Raw genomic sequence first — 27,478 nt, 5'->3', positions numbered from 1 at the left:
GAAGCTGCCAAGAGCATCTCCCACTGAGACCCATCCTGGCCCCCCACTGAAGAAAACACCCACTGTACTTCGACAAATGGGAATAAATTGCTTTCTTGGGGGCGTTCAGGGAGGTGACCTCATTCTGAGATGGGTTGACTGTTTTATTAAACTCTGTTGACTGTTATTAATTCGTTTTTTTATTATTATCCTAGGGAGGTTCTGCTGGAACGAACATTTGTTTTCAAGTTCCACTTACTGTGCAAAGTTTCTGACCAAGAGGAAGATCAATCAAATCAATGAATCATTGAAAGTTACGAATATACAATAAATTCTAAACAACCAAATTTCAGTAAAAACAGACCTCGACAACAGAAGTGGTTGTTAGCACATTGTTAGTGCGTTCTGGGTGGTTGCTAAAGCATTACTGAATAATACTTACATCTTGAAGGTTGAGGGGTCAGTGTAGCCACATCTTCTGCCTGCCTTCACACCCACTCAGCAAATACACTGATTTATGACTGATGGCAAGTGGTTTATTTAATAACACTTTGGCTGAGAAGGTGTTTCCAAACCAAATCAGCTGCACATAAATTACAGCTACAACTGAAGCCAAGCACTGCATATTACCAAGTAAACAGCTGATGTAAAAGTACAAACTAAAGGAAATTGTTTTTCAGGACAAAAACACAACCAAAAAACAAACTCTGCTCTTCTAATGTCTTTCTAAGACCAAAATGTTACAAAATAATAGGCCGTTTAATGCTATATAGTGCCTAACCCAAAATGGATAGATAGATGTATTAAATAGATGTATTTTTTATCTATAATTTTATTCAGTTATGAAGAAAAACGTTTCCTTGCCTGTTACATCATATTGTTACATAGGTGTTCAAATGCACTGAAGCAAAATTCAAAAATATTTAGACATGCTAACAAGCCATGCTAACAGCTAACCAACCAGACACCATTTTATGGAAGCCTGTTTCTGCCACTGAATTAAAAAAAAGGTAATTGCGACTTTTTATTTCACAATTCTGACTTTTTATTTAAAACTAACACTAGCTACTCCGTTCTTGTTGTTTTCTATCTATTTTTAGGCCTCCAACACTAGCTTGCTTTTTTTTTATTATTCTATTTTCTTTTTATTTATTATATAATAAAAAAAGCTTGATACGTGTACTGCGTTAGGCTAAATGAGACTTGTCATAGCGATTGCACGTTATTGCTCTTTTGTTGTTTTTGATCACTTCCATTGTCCACTTTTGTGTTCGCAATTGCTAGTTTATATCTCACAATTCTAAGAAAAAATTCAAAATTGTGTGAAAAAACAATCAATTGTGAGATATAAATGTGCAATTGCAAGAAAAATGTCAGAATTGTGAGATGTTCGCATTTGCAAGAAAAAACAGAATTGTAAAGTCACACAATTCTGACTTTATAACATGTAATTGCAAGTTTATATCTTAATTCTGACTTAACTTGCAATTGCAAGTATTTTTCCCCTCAAAATTGGACTTTCTAACATCACAATTCTGAGAAAAAAAATGTAATTACAAGATATAAACTCGCAATTGCGCGAAATAAGTCAAATTGCGAGATACAAACTTTATTTTTATCACGCAATTTTGACTTTATAACTTGTAACTGTGAGTTTATATCTCACAATTCTGTTATAAAGTCAGATTTGCGTGATTAAAATCTCTCAATTCTGACTTTTTTCTCAAATGCAAGGTTATATCTCACAATTCTGAGAAAAAAGTCAGAAATGAGATATAAACACGCAATTACATACCAGTCTTTTTTCCCCTCAAAACTGGACTTTCTAACTTGCAATTGCGAGTTTACATCTCATAATTCTAAAAAGTCAGAACTGTGTGGAAAAAAATCTGAATTGCGAGATATAAACATGAAATTGCGAGAGAAAAAAAAACATTCGTATGTACTCCTAACTGAATTAAACCTAAGTACATGTACACAAAATCACTAGATAAAAAGCATATTCTACAAAAAAAAAAAAAAAAATCGAAAACCAACAAGACCAACAAAATCACTGTCCAGTTTTAATGTCAAAACTTGGAAAGTTATCGAGAACAGCTGACTAAAATGTCAATAATGGTGTTTATATGCAAAATTATAAAAATGGACAACACAACAAGTCAAGAGATTTTGAAAATACCATCTAGTTTTAACATTAAAACATATAGACATTAAATTACCTGACTAAATATCAATCATGGTGTTTACACACAAAGCAAACATCATGTACCATGCACAAATAGGTTTCAGGCAAGTTTTGCTTTAATTGTTGACCTTTCCATAACAAAAGAGCAATGTTCAAGACATTTACATGACCTTAACACAACGTTGGCTGCATTCAGTGAAAGCAAGTGCAAAATCCACTCAAACCACAGGAGATCTGGTGTGATTGCCAACTACAGAATCAACCTTGTGAGAATGAGAGAGATGGGAAAATGAGCCGAAATAACGAAAACAGCAGTGCTCCCCTGACCTCTACACTGCCAGAAATGGGTCAGATCAAAGGGCGCAAGCTAACTTTGGCCTGCCATGTATTTATGAGAGGCGAAGGACATGATAATGAAGGGCTAGGGCTCGAGAGGGCCAGTGGAAACACAACAGGTCATCTCTGATTACACTCTATGGGTCAGGGGGTCCTAAACCCGCTGGGTGATGACCTCACTGTCAGGCAGGCAGCCTTGGCCGGTGCCACGAGTCTGTAGTAGTCAGGATTCCATGGACGTTTGATCTGGGATGGTTGCGAAAATGTCAAAGATCATGCTTGGCAGGATCTGACACACTCCTCTTGCATAAACGTGTGGAAAGACAATTGCACCGAGTCTGACCACCCGGAATGTAGCAAAGTGAAAAAAGGATCAAAACAGCTGGTTTCCAAATAATTTGTTCAATGAAAATAGACATTTAGCAGATGCTTGCATACAAATAACCTCATGTGTTTACAACTGCACTCTAAGACTAAAGAGTTATGAAGGCCTAAAGGGATAGTTTAACCAAAAATGAAAATTCGGTCAACAATTACTCACCCTCATGTCGTTCCAAACCCGTAAGACCTTTGTTCATCTTCAGAACACAAATTAAGATATTTGTAATGAAATTCAAAAGCTTTCAGACCCTGCATACAAAGTTCAAGATCCAAAAAAGTAGTAACTATCTTAAAATTGACAAATTTTCATTTCATCCTCCAAAACAAACCTAGAATAACTGACAAATCTCAACAACACTTCATACACTCTTGAAAATAAAGGTTCTTCACGATGCCATAGAAGAACCTTTTTGTCTAAATGGTTTCATAAAGAACCTTAAACATCTGAAGAACCTTTCTGTTTCACAAAAGGTGCTTTGTGGCAAAAGAACATTCTTCAGATTATAAAAAGGTAAGAAAGAGATGCTTCTTTAAAGAACCTTTGACCGAATGGTTCTTTATAGGAACAAAAATGGTTCTTCTAATCTATGGCATCGCTTGAGGAACCTTTTTAAAGCACCTTTATTTTTAAATGTGTAGATGGAAAGCTTAAGTGAATCCTGAGGATGACGAAGTCACATAAGGGATATATATATATTCTCAGCTATTGCTTGATGTACAAAATATGCCTTTGTTCATCTTCAGAACACAAAGAAGATATTTTATTGAAATTCAAAAGCTTTCGGACCCTGCACATCACGTTCAAGACCCAGAAAGGTAGCAACTACCTTAAAATTGACAAATTTTCATTTCACCCTTTCAAGACAAACCTCAACAACACTTCATACACTCTTGAAAATAAAGGTTCTTCACGATGCCATAGAAGAACTTTGTCTAAATGGTTTCATAAAGAACCTTAAACATCTGAAGAACCTTTCTGTTTCACAAAAGGTGCTTTGTGGCAAAAGAACATTCTTCAGATTATAAAAAGGTAAGAAAGAGATGCTTCTTTAAGGAACCTTTGACTGAATGGTTCTTTATAGGAACAAAAATGGTTCTTCTAATCTATGGCATCGCTTGAGGAACCTTTTTAAAGCACCTTTATTTTTAAATGTGTAGATGGAAAGCTCAAGTGAATCCAGAGGACGACAAAGCCACATAAGGGATATATATTCTCAGCTAATGCTTGATATACAAAATATGCCTTTGTTCATCTTCAGAACACAAATTAAGATATTTTAATGAAATTCAAAAGCTTTCGGACCCTGCATACCACGTTCAAGACCTAGAAAGGTAGTAACTACCTTAAAATTGACAAATTTTTATTTCATCCTCTAAAACAAACCCAGAATAACTGACAAACCTCAACAACACTTCGTACACTCTTAAAAGGTTCTTCACGATGCCATAGAAGAACCTTTTTTGTCTAAATGGTTTCATAAAGAACCTTAAACATCTGAAGAACCTTTCTGTTTCACAAAAGGTGCTTTGTGGCAAAAGAACATTCTTCAGATTATAAAAAGGTAAGAAAGAGATGCTTCTTTAAAGAACCTTTGACCGAATGGTTCTTTATAGGAACAAAAATGGTTCTTCTAATCTATGGCATCTCTTGAGGAACCTTTTTAAAGCACCTTTATTTTTAAGAGTTTAGATGGAAAGCTTAAGTGAATCCAGAGGATGACGAAGCCACATAAGGGATATATATTCTCAGCTAATGCTTGATGTACAAAATATGCCTTTGTTCATCTTCAGAACACAAATTAAGATGTTTTTAATGAAATTCAAAAGCTTTCGGACCCTGCATACCACATTCAAAACCCAGAAAGGTAGTGACTACCTTAAAATTGACAAATATTCATTTCATCCTCCAAAACAAACCCAGAATAACTGACAAATCTCAACAACACTTCATACACTCTTGAAAATAAAGGTTATTCACGATGCCATAGAAGAACCTTTTTGTCTAAATGGTTTCATAAAGAACCTTAAACATCTGAAGAACCTTTCTGTTTCACAAAAGGTGCTTTGTGGCAAAAGAACATTCTTCAGATTATAAAAAGGTAAGAAAGAGATGCTTCTTTAAAGAACCTTTGACCGAATGGTTCTTTATAGGAACAAAAATGGTTCTTCTAATCTATGGCATCGCTTGAGGAACCTTTTTAAAGCACCTTTATTTTTAAATGTGTAGATGGAAAGCTCAAGTGAATCCAGAGGACGACAAAGCCACATAAGGGATATATATTCTCAGCTAATGCTTGATATACAAAATATGCCTTTGTTCATCTTCAGAACACAAATTAAGATATTTTAATGAAATTCAAAAGCTTTCAGACCCTGCACATCACGTTCAAGACCTAGAAAGGTAGTAACTGCCTTAAAATTGACAAATTTTCATTTCATCCTCCAAAACAAACCCAGAATAACTGACAAATCTCAACAACACTTCATACACTCTTAAAAGGTTCTTCACGATGCCATAGAAGAACCCTTTTTGTCTAAATGGTTTCATAAAGAACCTTAAACGTCTGAAGAACCTTTCAGTTTCACAAAAGGTGCTTTGTGGCAAAAGAACATTCTTCAGATTCTAAAAAGGTAAGAAAGGGATGCTTCTTTGAAAAACCTTTGACTAAATGGTTCTTCATGGGACCAAAAATGGTTCTTCTAATCTATGGCATCGCTTGAGGAACCTTTTAAAGCACCTTTATTTTTAAGAGTTTAGATGGAAAGCTCAAGTGAATCCAGAGGATGACGAAGCTACATAAGGGATATATATTCTCAGCTAATGCTTGATGTACAAAATATGCCTTTGTTCATCTTCAGAACACAAATTAAGATGTTTTTAATGAAATTCAAAAGCTTTCGGACCCTGCATACCACGTTCAAAACCCAGAAAGGTAGTGACTACCGTAAAATTGACAAATATTCATTTCATCCTCCAAAACAAACCCAGAATAACTGACAAATCTCAACAACACTTCATACACAATTAAAAATAAAGGTTCTTCACAATGCCATAGAAGAACCTTTTTTGTCTAAATGGTTCCATAAAGAACCTTAAATATATGGAGAACCTTTCTGTTTCACGATAGAACGTTCTTCAGATTCTAAAAAGGTAAGAAAGAGATGGTTCTTTAAAGAACCTTTGACTAAATGGTTCTTTATGGAACCAAAATGGTTCTTCTAATCTACGGAATCGCTTGAGGAACCTTTTAAAGCACCTTTATTTTTAAGAGTGTAGATGAAAAGCTCAAGTGAATCCAGAGGATGACGAAGCCACATAAGGGATATATATTCTCAGCTAATGCTTGATGTACAAAATATGCTTCTAGATAATTTATTTGGCTTTGTTTTGTTTTCACAAATGTCATTTATCAATTCTGAAAACATAATGAAGGACATTTTGTACTAACATAACGTCATTATAGCAATTCCACACTGATCGCATCCATATGTTATTAACAATATCAAGGAAATTCAATGATCTTGAGCATCCCATGAGAAGGATCTAACTTTAATGTTCTCACACTTAAAATGCCTGTTTCTTATTAGCTATACAATGAAAGTTAGCTCCAACCCAACTTTCGCAAAAACAAACATTTATTAAGAAGCAGAAGTCGACTTATCCATGTTGCACTTGTACATTTGGTTTTCATTCTGCTGTTTATAAAAAGCAAATCTGCCCTGTTGGTCATTTCAGAGTGTAAATGAACATTTAACACACGAACATCAGAAACCACAACCAAGTTTTGTTGTGACTGAGATGTCTTCTAGTTCCTTCATTAAAAGCATCATCTGCTCTAGTGGTGCTTTATGTTGAGACTATAAATTTGACGGATTTCAGTGAGTTAGTTTAAAGCCATAAGGACTCAATTATAAATACATTTAACTTTTGCTTGATAGAAGGGATGGCTTTTCTCTCAAAGAACCCTTTGCCAGAGTAAACTCTGATATCCAGTGGATAAAAAAAAGACATTATTCTTCATCATGAATTTCCAGATCTAATCATGAAGTGACAGAGAAAACAAACTTACAAAGTAAGTTTGAGCTCAGAATGATCTCAGATGCACCTGGTTTGCTCAAAGTGCTTCGATCTCGAATCAGGCAGGAAAGCTTTACTGAGATTCTTGCCTTAAATGTCGCTCTTTTCTCTGCATCTCCCCAGAGTCCTGCAAACCAAATAAGCTTGAAAGGTTTAACAAAATGTCATGTGCTTGTTTACCCTGACTCTAAAACAAGACCTCACAGTTATTTCAGTTTAATTGGCAAATTTGTTTAGCAAAGCCAAAGTTTCCTGAGTTGAGAAAACATCTCCGGTTTAGATATTTATGTACTACGAGGATCAACTTCATTATCTCAGCACACACTACAGAGCTGGAAAAGAGTCGTCAAGGCTTAATTTCATACAGCATGGCCAAATAAACATCCTACGGCATTCCTTAGTTCAACAGTTGTGTGCTATAAAGTGGCATGGCATTTGTGAGCAGACGGTTTACAATTACGCATCTGTTAAATGTAAAGCAGCATTCCTTTTACCATTGAAAGAAACCGTTGTAGGACTTCACACATCTGTTCTATTCTAAAAAGTTTAATTATATAGTGTCTAAACACAATTCCAGAATACAAAGTTGGTAAACCAGTGCTCAAGCTTAAAATGGGGTGCTGAGCAGGTCTGCAGGAGAAACTCACCTTTAGAAAACAACACTGTTTTGGCTTACACCACTGATGGTTTTAAAGTGTTTATAAGAAGTATTCAGAGCTAGGGATTTTCCACTTGACTAAAGCTGTGAAATGCAAAATAGTTCTAATAAAAGTCTAAACACATATCTGTCCTAGTGAAAACATTGACTAAGGGTTGCCAGAGTCTATTTCTAATTTTAGTTAAGAGCTTGCGGTCTTACCAGTGGCAAATGGTGATGAAAGAGCTGCTTTCACAAGCAGAACAAGCTCTGAGAAAAGTCACGGCCTAAATCGTTGCCTGGTACAATTTTTTCACTTTCTATGCCGCAATCTTCCCATTTATCAAAATTGTTATGGTCAAATAAATTGAGATTTGGATTTCCTGAAGGAAATAATAGCTCTCAAATGTTAAAGTTTTTGTTAAAGTAACCAGAAATGGAGAAGCAAGCCAGAGATCTGTTCCAAATCCTAGTGAACTGCCTACTTAGTATTTTTAGCCATCATAGGCATGCTGTTGTTCCAAATATAGAGAACATTATGCTACCTTATAAGATACCTTAATTAGGCCGGATTAAAAATATTTATTCAAGATGGCACGAGTCAACAGAAATGGGTCATTTTCAATTAGTACATAGGAAGTATAATTATAGGGTTAGTTCACCCCAAAATAAAAATCCTGTCATTAATTACTCACCCTCATGTCGTTCCAAACACGTAAGACCTTTGCTCTTTGGAACATAAATAAAGATATTTTTGATTAAATCCAAAAGCTTTCTGAGCCTGCATAGACAGTAACACACTTTTCTGGGCCTTGAACATGGTAGTTAAGGACATCATTAAAATAATCCATATGAGATCAATTATCGTTATTTTTGGTCTGGATTTGATGTGCACCAGAAGTATTCTTGTAGCTTCATAACATTATGGTTGAATCACTGATGTCACATGGACCATTTATCGATGTCCTTACGACCTTTCTGGTTCAGAAAGTTCTTGGATTTTATCAAAAATACAGGTTTGGAACGACATGAGGGTGAGTAATTAATGACAGAATTTTTATTTTTGGGTGATCTATAGCTTTAAAGACTGTTGGACCAAAAACGTGGGAACAAAATACACCCTAAGAAGACTAAGGGTGCTTAGCCAGTCCAGTAAAGTTGGTCTGGTTTGGTTGTGTAAATGTTTTAAAGGGGTTTTAAGACTTGATCAAACCCGCTTAAATCGGCTAAGACCAGCAAACCACCTTAGCTTAGTTAATTCTGGTCTAATAGGGACCATAACAGATGAATCCAACAAAAAAGGTGTCAAGAAGCCGCTAACAATGCTACTGTTTGATCTAGATCATTTAGGATTCTGTCAAACAAACATTGCAAATGTACCGTGACCACAAGCATGTGTTTAAAATAATCAGGGAAAACTCTTATCTCTCTCGTGCCTCTAAAACGCTGCACCCAAAAACAGGTCTCCCAGAACAGCAAGTTTAACGATTCTACCAGACCTGCATTCAGTCTACACTTAAGTGAGTGTGACAGTGGATTCAACACAAATGCTTTCCAGCTTCACACACTTTAACTGGAAACACAATGCATGCTCTCAGCAATTTCTTGTAGACTCGTGATCAAACATTGGTCATACGCAAGTCTGCCTGGCAAACAATGAGAGAGCACATGTCTGCGGTTGCAGAAACAGACTAGCATGCATTTACATCATCCGCCACCCAATTCTGACAGCAAGGTACGATCCAGACGAAAAAGAGCCGGCGGTCCTGTGCTATTTCCTTGCTGGCGAGTTAGACAGGAAAGACTTAAGTACAGGCTGGGCTTTCCACACAGGTGTAGGTTTAAGACCCCTTGGCTTCATTCCATGCTGATTCTTGGATGTTGCCCTTAGGGGTTGTAAAACAAGTAGCCGCTGGAGCCAATAATCTGTAGGCAATAATAGAAAGCGGAAAAACATGCAATGAAACATCATGAGTCAATATAGACATCTCGGACGGGAGTAATGTACCATATGTCCTAAAGGTACTGCGACGCACTCAAGCGTTTTTTATTAGTTGCCCGTGCAGGAACTACATAAACGTGACTGTAGGCACGATGACGCATTGGAGTGCATCTAAAGTTGTTCCTTTACAATGATAACCATCTTTAAACATGGACTCTATTAGCGGGTATGGAAATAGAAAACACAGGACGTCTGTGTTCCTGAAAAAAAAAAAAAGAGACTTTTTTTGGAGTCCACAGAATGGAAGTACTGTATACACCCGGTTATGCTACTTGGCACCAAGGCAAGCGCACTCCGAGGCCTGGTCAGTGGGTTAATTAAGCTTCAAGAAGAAGCCAAGAGTGACGCAAAGCCACAAGGCATGTCATCAGTGGTATAATTAGTATAATATCCCATAATTCAGCATTGAAGTGCTTCTTATAACTCACATATCCAACCAAAGCCATAAGCAACATTGTGGCAGTGACAGTAGAAGGATGGAATGATTGGTAACATGAGTTGAGATTGTCAACCACACCATCAGTCAAGTTTGACTGAGGAATACATTACAGTTATTTTTGGGCTGTGAGATCACCCTCCTAAACCCTGATGCAGGATCTCACTGGTTGGTCTAGATGGCTAATGTGGAAAAAAAAATCCATGTCATTCATGTCTTTCTGGTTCCAAACTCCTGAAGTGTCCTCACTGAACTCAAAGGACCCGGCCTCGAAATACAGTTCATATTATTCACTCAACTGTATTACAAGGTTCAAAGGATGTTGTCCAGGGAAAGGTTGCCTGTGACCACAGTATTACACACTTTTTGAGCAACACTTTGAGCTATGTTGCCAACCCAGCAGAGTTTAGCTTCACACCTGAACAAGTTAATCAATGTATTTAGGATTAACAAAAATGTTATACTTGTATTTTGTTCTGCATTTAACCCATCAAAGTGCACTCACACAGTAGTGAACACACTGTAATGAACGCACACCCAGAGCAGTGGGCAGCCAAATTCCTGTGGCAGCCGGGGAACAGTTAAGGGTTGATTGCCTTACTCAAGGGACTCCCCTCAGTCATGGTATTGAGGGTGGAGAGAGCACTGTACATTTGCTCCCTCCACCTACAATCCCTGCCGGACCCTTCCGTCAGTTGCTGCTTGAATGCGAAACCTTCGGGTTACCACTTGGGAGTGGTTTAAGTTTTGAAAGTCTTGAGAAAACAGGAATACTAACACGTAGGAGGTGCAGATGGGAGTATTGAGTTACCCTCTCTACTGAGACGAAGGCACACCTTTTGCCGAATAATCCATGCCACACACCTCTCGAGAGCTCTGGTTGCCATCAAATCCCAGTCAGAAAGTTGACAGTCAGTCTTCAGGAAATAGGACAGGGATAGGCAACGTCAGTTCCGGAGTGCCGCTGTCCTGCAGAGTTTAGCTCCAACCCTATCAAACACCTGCTAATTAAGGTTTTCAGGATCACTAAGGCTACAGCCAGATGAGTTTTTTTTTTCAGGGTTGGAGCTAAACCCTGCAGGACAAGGGCACTCCAGGATCAACGTTGCATATCCCTATTCTAGGAACTCAGTTCCAGGAACTAGCCAGCATCGTGGTTCCTAGAGAACCAATTTCTTTCTCTGGCCATTTTCCTGGTTGTATTCGCACCAGAAGTAGGAACTCTGAAGTGGCCGACATCAGCGCCTTTTTATTATACTAATTTTTACACAGCCTTTTCAAAAGTGTTCCGAAAGCATTTGACCAATCAGCATACACTTAGGTCACTAATAGTTCCGATAGAATGTTTTTAGACCCTTCTCTGAAGTAGGAGCTAATTTAGTTCCCCCAAACAGAGCTCCTAGAAGCAAATACGGTCCTAGTTTCTGTGGTGCAAACATGCCAAAATGTGGGTACTTTAGCCAATAGTTCTAGGAACTCTAAAAAGGTTCCTCTGGTGCCAAAGCACCTTTGCACATGGCATGGCATGGAAAGGAAGGAAGGATTCCCCTAACCTTTCACGGAACTCCCTGGTGTAATTAAGATTGCTGCTCCAATGTTCCATGCTGACAAAAGGTCAAACTTAACTACCATCTGAGTGGCTGAAAGAAGTCCTCGGAGTATAGGAAAAGGGTGACAGGTAGTTTTAGGAATTAAATAATTGGCCTGCGGTTTTGGAATTAAGAGGAAACTAGATAGGACACTGTAAAAGCTTGGGAAACATACAGGAAAAACATTGAGGTAATGGCTGATGTTCCCACTAGGGCAATTCCAGCAGGGTGTACCTAATTACAGTGCAGGTGACAGCAGAATGCTTGACTTTAAATGCTTCAGCTTTCACTGGCACTCTGAATGGTAAGCCGTAGTTACAGTCTGACATAATACCTGGCTTCTGTGCAAAGCCCAGGGGCAGCGGTAATTGATTTCAAAGCAAATTTCCTTGTTCTTCCCTGACAGTTCTTGGGTGAGACTTCAAGGAAAAGTTCAGAGAGAAAAGGACCAAAAAATGACCTCTTCCCTGTAGCCCTCAAATCTCATTTGGGCATGTTAACAATTGGCAAATTAAAGATGCTTTGTGCCAAGTTTAACGTTAACGAAACGTCTATGAAAATCAATCATGGAACTGATTAAAATGTAATTCGAGAGCAACAGTGGATGTGATTTTGAGTGGATAACTCAAATTAGTCTGTTGCTCACACAAGGCTATCTTAATATTTAGAATATAGTGCAGAAATATAGTTTCTGGCAAATATGGAAGTTTTTTAATGAACAACAATGAAACTTTAGCCTGTCTGTAATCTGCAAGGCTTTGCAGGAGGGTATTATGGCTTTCTCCAACATGTCAAATCTCATTGAGACACCAGAAGGTTGAGGCAGTGAGAGCCTTCGTGAACTCAAGGTAAAGGACTCTTAGATTCTGGTGTGTGTTCCCAACTGACAGTACAATGATTAAAAACACTCCCAGGATATGAAATAACAGATTCCAGTGCTTATTTTGTGTCAACATGGTGTGAGAATAAGCACTTAGCTTGATGTGTAACCCTGCTACAAAGTATAGAAATGGTTTTCAAAGAAGGAAATACTGCCTGCAGTATTAATGAGATCACAAAGGCTTTTGTAATACCTTTCCAAGAGGAATCTGGGATGAAGGTAGGTTGTGTTAACTATGGGGTTTCCCATGACAGATCATCCAGACCATGTTTGCAACCAAAGTAGGTAATGGAATACTAATTCCGTCAGGTGTTTTTGCCGTGGGATATGCCTTGCAGAAAACATGCGTGTTTAAGCTAACAGAACATCACTATAAACTGGTTCCTGTTGATAGGACAAGCACATAAATCATCATTTGTCTGAAAGAACTAATTAGAAACAATGCCCAGCATTTGCAATGTTGTAAACATCTAACCAGCCAACCAGGAGACTCGAGTATTAAGAAAATGAAGGTAGATAAGACTTCCTAAACTCCATAAACCAAAGCGGTCTCAAACTGGTAATTTTATACCCACACTCCAGCTCTTTAATCGATGCCACATGCCATATAACTCAATCAGCGGATGCACTTGAGGCACATGTAACCCATTAACCCCCAGCAGGGTTTCTGTGGATTCCTGGCCCCCTTTGTATGTGTTCCTCTAGGCCTCAACTACTATCAGCCAGCCATCTGCTCTAAATGCCCACAGAATGAAACGAATGCCAACAATGCCACCTATAAAAATTCCTTCTTCATGAAGATATCCCTAGAGCCACCACGAAGAGCTCCCAACTACTCATTAAGACCATTATTTGTATCACCGTTGGCTTAGTAACTGTTTGTAAAGTTAGCTTTGGAAGGATCTGAATGGGATAGACCAAATATTCAAAGGTATCAAGCCAAATTCAGGTTCTGTGTTGAACGGTAAGATTTTATGTAGAGTGTACACAACTTTAAATGCCAATTTTGATTGTAGAAGACTGTTCAAAATGGTTTTGACCCAAAATAAACCCCTTCTTCACATTACAAACAGATGCTGTTGTTTCAGACACATGTCCCAACGTATTGGCCGTGATAATGACATTGAAACCACAAAGACCAATATGATTTAAATGTACCCTGCTTAATATTATCATAAAATGAGTGTTTGCAAATCAAAAACAGCCTTAAAAACACTTTCTACTATAAATTTTGCACCATGCTTCGCCTGGGTCTCCTCAATCATCGTAACCATTAGGAACCAGAATCATGAACTCATTCTTTTTTAAAGAGATTGTTCACCCAAAAAAGAAAATTCTGTCTTTAATTACTTACCCTTATGTCCAAACCTCTGGGACCTTCGTTCATCTTCAGAACACAAATTAAGATCTTTTTGATCAAATCCGAGAGCTTTCTGACCCTACATAGACCGCAAAGCAACTATGTTAAACCAGAAAGGTAGTAAGGACATTGTTAAAATAGTCCATGTGACATTAATGGTTCAACCATAATTTTATAAAGCTACGAGAATATTTTTTTTCTGTGCAACGAAAACAAACACGTTTATTCAACAATTCCTTCTCTTCCGTGTCAGTCTTCAACACGCGTTCACAGGAGTACCACAACGCTTTTTTTTTGTGCGCACAAAACATTCTCATAGCTTCATAAAATTAAGGTTAAACCACTGATGTTACATGAACTAGATTAGTGATATCCTTACTACCTTTCTAGTCCGGAAACGTGGTAACCAATACCGTCTACGCAGGGTCACAAAGCTCTTGGTTTTCATCAAAAAGTTTTTTGTATTTGTATTTCTGAAGATAAACAAAGGTCTTACAGGTTTGGAACGACACGGGGATGAGTAATGACAGAATTTTCATTTTTGGGTGGTGAATTATTCCTTTAAATCTTAAATGAGAACAAATGACTTAAAAGAAAGAAATGTTCCAGGTTCAAAACAAGTTCAACAGCAGCTGCAACCACATCTGTACATTAATTTAGACTAGTTCCTATGTTTGTCCAAACAAGCAAAGATTGTGTTTACAGTAATGTACACACAACTAATGTTCAGCGGCCTGTAGCTGGATGATCACTGTGTTGATGTTTTGATGAAAAGCCTGTGGTTTCTACTGCTATGACAGCAGATAAAATATGCTTTAATGGAACAAAAGTTGCAGGTTTATCCTGCAACTCAATGCTGAATCTTGCCAAAAAAAACCTACAGAGTTTCTGTGTGAAGATTTAACATTGAAGACCACACAGGAGAATACTTAAGTCTAAAATTTCAATTGTTTTATTGCACACAATTCAAGCTCAAACAAGTGACTACAAAAGCCAACGTGTAGGATTTGATGATTCCACAGAAGTTCCACAAAAATACAAATTGAGTAATTGTGGTTAAAAGGTGTGACCTCCAAGCTATTGGTGGAAATTCTTGGAAACTTCAGTTTGGAAACAGATTCAGAGCTCAGGAAAGCAATGATTAAAATGATGTTGAGCACGCCCATGACAAGAACGTACAAGAAAATGAACAAGATGTAAATACCAATTGGACTTTTCTATATTCAGGTCTGGAAAGGCAAATGACACGAGAATTTGACTCTGTAGGGCAGGTAGTAAGTTAACATGGGACAGGACCCGAGCTTCCACGGTTCATGAATCACACTTACTTCAGTTTCCATAGTTTTGTGGTCGACGACACAGGGTCTGTGAATGGAAGCCCTGTTTCTTCGACTACCGAACCAGCAGGCCAGAATGTGGCTTCCAGCTATTATGCACATGAGTCACATCCTGCGGGAGTCTGAGTTTTCACATTATCCCAGCTATTAGCCGACATCATCATCTCAGCAGACATGCTGAGACTACACACTGTCTGTGTTTAAAGTTGGTCTACCACAAGAGTAGGACTGTGTGCTTTCATTTGTTAAAGAATACCAAACCCCCGGTGATTTTCACATGTACTCTGCACATATCTCTCCATGCTTACACTATACAAAGACAACCAAAAAACTAGGCAGGTTTAATAAAATAATATTTGTCTGTGACAAATTGTTGAAAAATCACACATGCGTCATGGTACTCTCCAATATGGCACTAGGGTGACACGGAGGAGAAGAATTGTTGAATAAAGTTGTTACTTTAGTTGTTTTGCAACTAAAGGATCCTCATGGCTTCATAAAATTATGGTTGGATTATTTGATGATGTTCTTGGTACCTTTCTGGAACTTGAACGATCCTTGCTGTCTATGCAGGGCCAGAAAGCTCTCGGACTTCATCAAAAATCTCTTAATTTGTGTTCTGAAGACGAAAAAAGGTCTTTTGAATGGGTTTGAAACTACATGAGGGTGGGTAACTAATGAAAAAAATTTCATTTTTGGGTGTACTATCCCTTGAGAAACCCTGGCTTACTGACCTTCACATTCAGTCATGAAGGTTTGCAGGGGTTCTCTCTATGACATTTCCTGTTTATGTTTTCCTCTCCAAAGTTAGCATAAAATTATGCTTCTCTTAACATGCACCACATCGAATTCGAAATGCAGAAACAATGAAACATCACTCAGTGTTGTAGCACTCACACGTCCAACTTTCCAGGAAAGTATTCCAACACGTTCCAACACTGGAGAGACTAGTGTGGTTTATTTATATAGCGAACCTGAGATCTCCTCAGCTTTTAGGCAAATCCCTCAAGACTAAATGAGAGAGTGAAAGTGCAAAGCAGAGTGATTAGAAGGCCAATAATCTTTCCAGTGTAACTATTCGCCAACAATGGACCAGTGTACTTTACCCTACTCGCCATACAACTGACCTTCAGTAGAGTTGAGACTGAAATTTAGCCGTCTAAAGATCCTGAGCAGTTGTCTTGAACTTAAGTGGTCAAATAGAAGAAAGGAAAAGGTCTGCTGAAGAACTTCAAACAAACTGCTCATATAGTATCAATAAAATGAGCAATGAAAGATCTCATCATCTGGCAAATAAACTGGAATGAAAAGGGTTATGTTTGTGTCCAAAGAAAAAAAACAACATGACTGATTGTTTTTCCATCCAACCCTCCTTCCAACAGTGCTCTACAACCCCGTATGACAGCACGCTAGCTACTTGTTGCTCAGGTACTTGTTGACACCAATGTGAGCAGTGATTTACAACGGTGGTGTCCTATTACAAACAGATGCAGACATGTAGTGGAGTTTGTTCCAGGTCATCGCAGGGTCGTGGAAAATAAATGCTTGTCATTCATGAAAGAGGCTATGAAGAAGTGCTGCAGATGAGGAGATGAAAGAGATGAATGAATAAACATCTTGAGAAAAACAAGTTGTTACACAAGTTGCTTGTGTAGTAAATTAAGATTTTTTATAGTTGTGGACATGGTGCGTCATCCATGAGATAGGTCAACTTTTTCACAAGACGTAGCGCCAGTTTGGTTTTGTGTCATGTTCGTGTTTGTTTGTTTTTTCCCTGGAACAGATCGTACATATGGTATGTTTTTAGTTGACATTGGTTTTGTGCGTGTCACCGCAGTCCTGACTTGAAATGTTCGTTGAGAGGCGCTGTAACTCTTAAGCTTCATGACGTTTTAAAATAATGTACCATATGCACTACACCTAAACCTACCCAATAGTCAGGCCTAATTTTTGATTGGTAATATGCATTGCTAAGATATTAATTTGGACTTTATAGGTGATTTTCCCAATATTTGGATTTTTTTGCACCCTCAGATTTTCAAATAGTTGTATCGCACCCAAATATTCTCAGTCCTATCCTAACAAAGCATTCATTGATGGAACACCCATTTATACAAAAATTGGAAAAAAAATTGACCCTCATGGCTGGTTTTGTGGTTCAGGGTCACATATCATCAAACTTAATTCATTTGCATATTCTTGGCACTTCAATGACATCAAACACCATTTAAGTAAATGACAACTTAAATGTTGGCATATTCCTCATAAAAATCATATGGCTGTAGAAAATGTATTATATAATGTATTAAGTCTGCTTTTATGGTACTTTTCAGTGTTTTTTGGAACATTGCTTGTCAAATGTTCTTTCAGATGAATACAATCCGAGCTATATTTATAAATGTCCTGGCTCTTCCAAGTTTTATGATGCCAGTGAATGGTTGTTGAGATCCAACCATCATAAAAACTACTCCACAAGGGGGTTAATAAAAGCCTTCTGAAGCAAATCAATGCATTTGTGCAAGCAAAATATCCATATTTTAATACTTTATCAACCATAATCTCTAACTTCGCTAACTGTTGGACGCAAGTTCACAAGAGAGTGGCATTCCAGCAGATGACATAGGAGTAGCGTAAGCTCTGTTGAGAATGTTCTAGTCTTGCAAGAATCCAGTCTCCTTTTAGCTTATATCGAAATCCTCCAACATTTTTATTTACAAATCCTCATTTTGTACTTCTAATTTATGACTGGTGACCGTCGTCCACTGGATTGCCACTCTCATGAATGTGCGTACCACAGTTAGCGAAAACTAGAAATTATGGTTCATAATGCTTTAAATATAGAGAATTTTCGTACAGAATTCTCAAAAACCTCTCAAAATGCTTGCTATGGATGTGAAAAATGCAGAAAATTTTACCCAAACCAAATTTTTTTAGTCAAAGTAAAGTTTTGGATGTGATTGGCACGGCATTTAATGACCTTAAAGGGTTAGTTCACCCAAAAATGAAAATTTGCCCATTATTTACTCACCCTCCAGGCATCCTAGGTGTATATGACTACCTTCGTTTAGACGAATACAATCGGAGTTATATAAAAAATTGGCAATGGGTGGGTGTTTCTTGTCAACAGTCCAAAACAAGTTCATCCATCCATAATAAAAAGTGCCTCACATGGCTCCGGGGGGTGAATAAAGGCCTCCTGTAGCGAATCGATGCGTTTTTGTAAGAAAAAATATCCATATTTAAAACGTAATAATCGTCGTGCACAAAGCCCCTCTGGGAGGATGATGTAGGATGTCAGCTTTGCGCATGCGCCGGTGAGTGAGTCTTGCACAAACCAACGTTTGTTTACAGAAGCAAAGTTTCTTTACTTAAGCAAAGGAAAACCAGTCTCGTCTAGGTTTATCTCGAAATCCTACGACATTTTTCTTTACAAATCCTCATTTCTAATTCGTGACCGTTGTTTTGTTTACCTTTCTCCACTGCGCATTTGCGTTCATCACTTCTAAACGACGCATGCGCAATGCCGACGTAATACGTCATCCACCCGGATGTACACTTCTGTGTACGACCAGTTGGCGCAAGCTAGATTAAAGTGATAATTATGTTTTAAATATTATATTTTTCTTACAAAAATATTGATTCACTACAGGAGGCCTTTATTGACCCCCTGGAGCCGTGTGAGTTGGGCTTGTTTTGGATTGATGAAGAGAAACACCTGCCTTTGCCATTCTAAAGCTTGGAAGTACCAGGATCATTTTAAATATAAAAGGTCATTGCACACCGAGTCCGAAATTTCCGTCCGAATTTTTCACACGTTAAAAAATAACTTCGACGTCACGTTGTGTCAATCACGTTTATGCACTGCCTCAAACTTTTGTCCGTCATACAAAAATTCGGATCAGGTTTGAATTTCTGCGTTTTCTCGTCTGTAGCAAGCATTTTTATAGGAAAGGATGACGAATATGGAAAAAAAAAATGCATACGAAACTTTCGATGCATACGAAATTTCAAATGTTAACCTAACTGGGAACTAATTTCAGGCGCTGCGTGATATTAGTCCGCCTGCTGCATCCATATTATGGCAGCAAACTTCCTTGACTATTACGCCGGAATGGGAGTGTAGTTCCTAATCTTATCGGCCTAGAAAATCGCAGCTTTACATTTTCCGCCAGTATTAGTACACGATATAACTACAGAAGAGTCAAGTTTTAAATACGAAAAATATCGAAAGTCGTTGGTCATTTTTTAACTTGATGCTGTTGGTCTAATAGGATTCAATGATCTATGCTAAGCTATGCTAAAAGGGATTTTGCCAGAACAGGAAAACGGCTGAATGGATTTCAAAATGGTAAAAATCAACTTATTAACTCGGGGGGAGTTGGAGAATGAGCCTATTTCCAAAAAAAAGTGGAGTGTTCCTTTAACTCCAATTGGATTCATCTGAAAGAAGGAAGTCATATACACCTAGGATGCCTGGAGGGCTGTACCTAACCTAAATAATGGGCTGTACCTAACCTGTACCATCCTGTCCCTTCTCTATGCTAATTTTCATTTTTGGGTGAACTAACCATTTGACTTCAATTGTATTCAACTGAAAAAAGAAAGTTGTTCATTTTCGAGTGAACTATTCCTTGAATTCAGCTGCAAGGCTCTACATGAAAGGTTAAGAAGGTTAAAACTGGACATGATCTCAGCTGACCAAAATAGAAACGATTTCCTCTTCACTGACACACGTGCGCCACACGCTGAGCTATTGTTTTGATGGATTTCCTGTCACTTCTCTATGCAGGCAGAGGTGCGCTGCAACAGATCAAGTTTACAAGGCTACAAACATAACATTTGCTCTATATGTGACTTGACAGATGCTGAAACCACCATGGGGCCCTCTTGAGTTTCAAAACGACCTTTTACCCCACCATGACAACTTTGCTCTCAGAAAACCAGCTGTCTTCAGGTTCGCAATGCTAAACACTGTTCTTTATGGACTCCATAGAAGGAAGCCATCATTTCATTCCAAATAAGCACGAGAGAAGCCAAGAGCGATAGAGGAACGCCGTTCCAGACTGAAGACAGACGTTTGTCAGAGCAAACAGATGTTCGCTTGGCTGCCGCATCCCATTTTCCACTCTTTCTCAGGCTTTGCCAAAATTCTCTCAGGGGTCTTTTCATTCATCGGGTTTGCCCAACAGCTCTAGGTCTTTCCTGTGACCCCGAAGGAGTCCTAAAACCAAAGCAAGCACGGCTCTTCTATCTTCACGGAATCGCATTATATCTGACACAGTTTTACGAGGGCCTAAATCAAAGAAGATCCACCGATAAGGGACTGCAAGTGGAATACGTGACGTACTGTAAATCAAGATTAAACAAGAACCGACTTGCATTGTATATCATCATAAGACCTGTTGGTTATCTCCACAAAATTCTGGCTTGTGATCTAGAAAGCCCCCCTGCTTGATGAGTAGTTCGATCTTGCAGTCTCTTGGAAATGCACGCAATCCAGTGGTCGTGTTTTCTTCGGCGTAATCCCAGGCCGGGCCACTTATTGTGCAATGAAATAAGGCAGCGTGCCCACACATTCCTGCTGCGCTGTTATCCGCTTAGAGTCGGTCATGCAGAAAATGTTTGGCAGAGGACGTGCCATGCTGTCTGGGTGAGCATGTTGATGGGCACGAACCAGACCCCGCTGAGCGGCTGGGGAAACCCGACACACTCACACACAGTCTTTTTAAGCAACGCAGGTGCAGCATTTGCTTAGTATGGAGGTGCTTAAGCTTATTAGAAGGAAAACGTATAAGGTGGTGTTTTATTCTAAACTACAACTGGATATGTTCTCAACCACTGATAATGAAGAAAAAAGGATTGGTTGAAGAATGCGATACTATGCTGGCAGAGTGCAATTCACAGGGTTTTTCTATGATGTTATCTGTTCTTGCACTGGTTGCATTACAATATATATGGGTTGGGATTTCTGAGCTTTTGAAAAGAATGAAAGACAATACCAGTGACATTGAGGTCACAGATGGGAGACTACATTTCTGAGTATCCAAATGAGATTTAATTTTATAGGCACGCCAAATGATTTAAAAAAAAAAAGGCTATTTGTTTAAATATAAATTTATCAGGTCTACCGATTAAAGTGAGAAATGCATAGTGTTATTCACATTTAACAGTTAGGTAGAGTTCAATATAAGGATTAAATAAGAATATTAATTTTTAGAAATGCCATGTTATCAATATTAGCGCATAATAATAATAATAATAATATAAAGCTTTGTAGCAATATGATGGCATAAAAATTTAGTTATTTTTAATTAACTAAATAATAAGTTTTAAATTATTTAAATTATTTTCATTTTAAATTATTATAATGTAAAACTTTGTAGCAATGTGATGGTATAAAATATTTCTTTTTTATTTTAAATTATACACTTTTAATTCATTAAAAAAATGTAAATTAGAAATATAATGGCATATAACAATAATAAGCCATAATAATAATAATAATAATAATAATAATAAAAACTTTGTAGCAATATGATGGCATAAAACAAATAATAGTTTTAAATCATAAATAATTGTATCGTATTTTAAAATATTTAAATATATTCAAAATAAATTTTAATTTGAAATTATTATGTTAAAATTGTCACAAAATATATTTTAATTCTATTTTAACATTTATAATGATAAATTGTTGATTATTATGATTTAAAAACTTCTAACTTCAAATAATTGTAAAGTTATGTCGTTTTATTTTAATTTTAAGTTCTAAATTATTTTAATTAAATTATTATGTAAAAATGTCACAAAATATTTTAATTATATCTACATTTTAAATTATAAATTATTTAAATTTTTAATGGTTATGATTTAAATAAAATAAATTATTTTAAAGTTAAGTTAAAAGTTGTCGTTTTATTTTAATTTTAGGTTCTAAATTATTTTCATTTTTAAATTAACAGGAATATGATGGCATAAACTTTTTTATTTCATGATTATAGTTTAAAACTTTACAACTTTTTAAATTGTTTAAAATAATTAAATTTTTCAATTTTCAAATTATTAATTATTTTTATTTGAAATTATTATAATGTAAAACGTTCATAACTTGAAATTTAAGTTATTTTATGCATTTCATTTTTATTGTAATATTAAATTCTAAATTATGTACATTTGACTTAAAACGTAATTTAAAATTTTATTTTATTATAATTATCATTTTAATTTTTATAGATAAATTATTTTAATTTTCAAATTAACCATTTTCATTTTACAATATTATAATATAAAACTTCATAGCAACATGATGGCATAGAATATCAGAATTTTATTTACATTTTAAATTATCATCATTTAAAGTTATAACTTTTTTTATCATTTAAAACTATTGCAATACAATTGCATATAATTTTTTTTTTTTTTTTTTAGTGTGAACAATTGAACAATTCATTACAATTGTATTGGACTACTCACCTAATGCTATTGTGCGAGTCGGTGAGCACAATTCAACATTGCACAAACATTTATCTTTTGTATCATACACCAAACTCAATTCAGACTGCAAACTCGGATTCATAACTGGTAAAATACGATTCAGCAGCTACAGTGTACAATAAAACAGTGCTGAAAACAACTTCCCTGCAGTCCCCAATTACTTTACACATGACACATCTGTCTACAATGCGAGAAGAGGCATTTCTGCTGAGCTTTGATCCGTCTCTGATTGGTCCTTTTGATGCGAAAGGAACTAACCAATGACAGAGCAACAGGGGCACAGGACTGGCACAAAACTCCCCCTTTCATTACCCAAAAACAGGCCACTGCCTTTCCTTTCAGAACAGCAAACACACTTTAAGAGGAAAACAAAATATTTGCCTAGATAAATGCTGATTGACCCCGGAACACAAACACACAGACTTGTCAATGAAGTAACAGTTGGCGCCTGTGGTCCGCTTCGTCCAGGCCGAAAAAAGCCTCATTATGCCAGGAATATGATGGGAAAGAGAGCCGTGTGGTTAAAATATCAAAGAGTGGTGGAATGTTATATGTTTTCACAAATATCACCCCATATGTTCAACACATAGACATCTCTTTATGACATTCAGCAAGCAGGAGCGCTGACAGGAATGTGTCTGATCTCTCGCCCTAGTCATCGGCAAAACTGTGCCGACTGAAGTCTAAACTACTGCTTTTCTCTCTATTAATCACTTTTTGTCCCTGGGCAAAGGCACGAGCCTGATTTAACTCGTACAGACCGCTGCTCTCAGAATGTCACGCTCTGTTCCCATCTGTCTGGACTGCCGTCCAAGGACTGTTTTGAATATCTCAATCATTTTAGGATTTTAAGTTGAAGACTCTTTCGACATATAAAACATGCTCCAGATGAGTCGCCTGTATTCCTTTCTCTGTGTGAGCTCTCAGGCCATCCAAGATGTAGATGAGTTTGTTTTTCCATCAGAACCGATTTGGAGAAATTTTGCATTCCTTCACTTGCTCACCAATGAATCCCCTGCAGTGAATGGGTGCCATCAGAATGAGAGTCCAAACAGCTGATAAAAGCATCACAATAATCCACACCACTCCAGTCCATCAATTAACATTTTATAAAGGAAAAAGCTGTGTTTGTAAGAAATAAATCCATCATCAACCTGTTTTGACTTCACAAGACATTACTTGATGGATTGTTGTGATGTTTTTATCAGCTGTTTGGACTCATTTTGACGGCACCCACTCACTGCAGAGGATCCATTGGTTAGCAAGTGATTTAATGCCAAATTTCTCCAAATCTGTTCAGATGAAGAAATAAATTTCCTAAGGGCGAATAGATTAACAAATTTTCATTTTTGGTTGAAATATTCCTTTAAACATCAAAGTTCTGTATTTACAGTATCCTTTTAAAAACTTTGTTTTTGAAAACTATCATTACCACAGTAAATTTTGTGAGGTAGTTGACAAACAATTTAATATTATATGAAAAAAATAAAATATCCAAATACCACTACAAATATTGTAATATCTGTAAACCTGTAAAATATGTTCATTGGTTAAAAAGAAACTTTTATATGGAAGCCCGTTTCTGCCATTGAATTTGCATCTTGCATTTGCGGCTTTTTTCTCAGAAAAATACATTCCCCAATTCTGAGAACATATTAGTCATTTTTCCCCTCAAAATTGGACCTTATAAATTGCAATTGTGAGTTTATATCTCAATCTGAGAAAAAAAAGGGCAAAATTGCAAGAAATAAAGTCTGAATTGCGAGATACAAACTCTCAATTGCGAGAAAAAAAATGTAGAATTGCAAGAACGTAAGGCAGAATTGCAAGAAATAAAGTCAGAATTGTGAGATATAAACTCTATAACTCCATATAAACTCTATAATTGTGAGGAAAAAAGTCAGAACTGCAAGAAATAAAGTCAGAATTGTGAGAAAAAGTCAGAATCATGAGAAATAAAGTCAGAATTGCAAGAAACCGTCAAAATTGCAAGATATAAACTTAATCGCAAGAAAAAAAAGTCAGAATTGCAAGAAATAAAGTCAGAATTGTGAGATATAACCTCTATAACTCTATATAAACTCTATAATTGTGAGAAAATCAGAACTGCAAGAAATAAAGTCAGAATTGTGAGAAAAAGTCAGAATCGTGAGAAATAAAGTCAGAATTGCAAGAAATAAAGTCAAAATTGCAAGATATAAACTCAATTGCGAGAGAAAAAAGTCAGAATTGTGAGATAAAAACTTAATTGTGAGATAAAAAAAGTCAGAATTGTGAGATATAAATTCAGAATTACAAGAAATAAATTCAGAATTGTGATATAAATTCAGAATTACAAGAAATAAATTCAGAATTGTGAGATATAACCTCTATAACTCTATATAAACTATAATTGTGAGAAAAGTCAGAATTGCAAGAAATAATGTCAGAATTGTGAGGAAAAAGTCAGAATCGTGAGAAATAAAGTCAAAATTGCAAGATATAAACTCAATTGCGAGAGAAAAAAGTCAGAATTGTGAGATACAAACTTAATTGTGAGATAAAAAAATTGTGAGATTTAAATTCAGAATTACAAGAAATAAATTCAGAAATGCGAGACACAAAAAGTCAGATTTGTGAGATATAAATTCAGAATTACAAGAAATAAATTCAGAATTGTGATATAAATTCAGAATTACAAGAAATAAATTCAGAATTGTGATATAAATTCAGAATTGCAAGAAATAAAGTCAGAATTGAGAGATACAAACTTGCAGTTGTGAGAGAAAAAAACTTCCGAACTGCGACCTCGTTTTTAACTTCTAACATTATTTCTCACATTTGTGAGTTTTTAAATTAAGCAATTCTGAGAAAAAAAACAGTAAGAATTATGACTTAATAACTCGCAATTGAGTTCATATCTCACAATTCTGAGGAAAAGAAAAGTCAGAATTGTGAGTTTGTATCACGCAGTTCTGAGGGGAAAAAAAGTCTGAATTATGAGAGTAATAAATAAAGAAAGTCGCAATAACATTTTATTAAATCAGTGGTGGAAATGGACTTCCTTAATTTTTGTTGTTTTTCGTATAATACCCTTGATTTATTGGTCTCTGAAAGTGGCTAATATAACATTACCACAGATTTATAACTTTACCTACTATGGGATTTTGCAGGAATCATTATATTTTCACCATTAAACAGTGTTTGGCCTCTCTTGCAGTTCTGTATCGCACACTTAAACCGTGAGCCACCTGTAACATAAAATTGGAGGAGGACTAAAATAAATGTGAATCATTTGAAGTTATGAGACTTTCAGACACAAACTTTCTAGAGTGTTCCTCCCTCCCATCCCTTCCCCGTAAGGATACAGTAGCTCTCAGGATTGCGCAACAAGCATTTCGCACCACAAATTAAATCTCAATTCTAGTTTATTTACAAGGGTGACTGACAAAAAACTAAGGCTGTGTGTCAAAAGTTTGCGAGCTGCTTAAATAGACAGCTGTCCAGCATTGGCGCTCATGACCAAAACGATTTAATTTGAACGTTCAAACATAAAATACGCAGAAAATACGGACCTTCAAACATAAATGAACATAAAATTAATGTTTCGGTTTGAATGACCTGGGCATGCATAACGTTGACCAAAATGTTCGATCTTTTGTTCGATATGACATAATTAACGCAAATTCAAAAACCGTTTAACTGAAACGTTCGATTGATGTGTCATTTAAACGGTCGCACTCGAACGCAAGTTTTTAATTCGAACGTTCGAACAGATATTGATATTTATCAAATATACTGTAAAACTTGTAGCCTACTCACTTTTCTGTAGGCAAGTTGCAGGTAGTTATAGGGGATTCTTCTGTTGAAATCTTGAATGACATCCTCACTAATTTTATGCATGGACTGGGGTCCAATTTTTCCCTCAATGCATTGATTTAAACATTGCCCCCTATAGAGGATCACTTCAAAAATCTTATCAGTCAATAAGCTGTCAAAGCGATGCTGGTCACTGCATTTCAGCCTGCATCTGATTCTGGTCTGTCGCACTTCAGAGAAACTCTTCAGCGCGCTCTCCATGTACCGCACCACATTGCCATAGTCCCCTTTATAAAAAGCCTCCACTCCGTTATCATAAAGCAGGTCGATAGGTTCCAGGGTGGCCGATGACAGCAGAAGTGTCTGGAAGATACATGTCAAAAAGCCGTAGATTCTGGAGTTCAAATCCATCTTCTGAAGCCGCTGCGTGATGGTGCGCAAAATAATGCGCTTTGAGTTACAAATAAACACAGTCCCGTTGAGTCTGGTGTGGGATCTTTCTGAAGGAACAAGCTAATGAAAGTGACGGCTTAACTACCGTTCTAAGCGTCAAGGCAGTTTCGTTGTCACTCATAATGAATGACCGATTACAGGGGACATTTCAGCAATGACCCCCGTCCCTCCCATTCATTCTGTGCTGACTCCTCCCCCACAGCCCACACAAGAAGGAAATAACAATTGTTTAACATGACGACCCCCAGCTGCCTGACTTTTTATTTATTTATTGGACTGCGACATATTAGTGCCTCTATAATGTATAACTTTAAAAAGCACTTTTAAAATACAGACAACAGGTTCTTGTTTCTATCGCAGACAAAACAATTGACACAGAACTTTGAGAGATCCTCACAAATCCCTCAAAAGCGAAGACCTCCTGTCGCCGCTTCATTGTCTCCATCTAGAGGATAGAAATCCAACTGCTGCTCTTCTGAAACTACGACGTTCAATATACATTTGTATCAACCATTACAACATCAATCCGATAT

The 27,478-nt window shown here is 36.8% G+C and overlaps 1 protein-coding gene across 1 annotated transcript in view; it reads right to left on the bottom strand.

Annotated features, from left to right (window-relative positions):
• The window catches only part of p3h2 (prolyl 3-hydroxylase 2), a 56,652-nt gene extending 29,602 nt beyond the window's left edge, over nucleotides 1–27,050 (bottom strand). The window contains exon 1 of the mRNA XM_073843792.1: nucleotides 26,496–27,050. Coding sequence (XP_073699893.1) covers nucleotides 26,496–26,903 — 408 coding nt within the window. The 5' untranslated portion in view covers nucleotides 26,904–27,050. The remainder of the gene's footprint in view (nucleotides 1–26,495) is intronic.
• Nucleotides 27,051–27,478: the final 428 nt, after the last annotated feature.

Source organism: Garra rufa, chromosome 7 (genome assembly GCF_049309525.1).
Source record: "Garra rufa chromosome 7, GarRuf1.0, whole genome shotgun sequence".
Classification (NCBI taxonomy): Eukaryota; Metazoa; Chordata; class Actinopteri; order Cypriniformes; family Cyprinidae; genus Garra; species Garra rufa.
The sequence above is the reverse complement of the archived record's forward strand: the minus strand, read 5'-3'. Positions and strand labels throughout refer to the sequence as shown.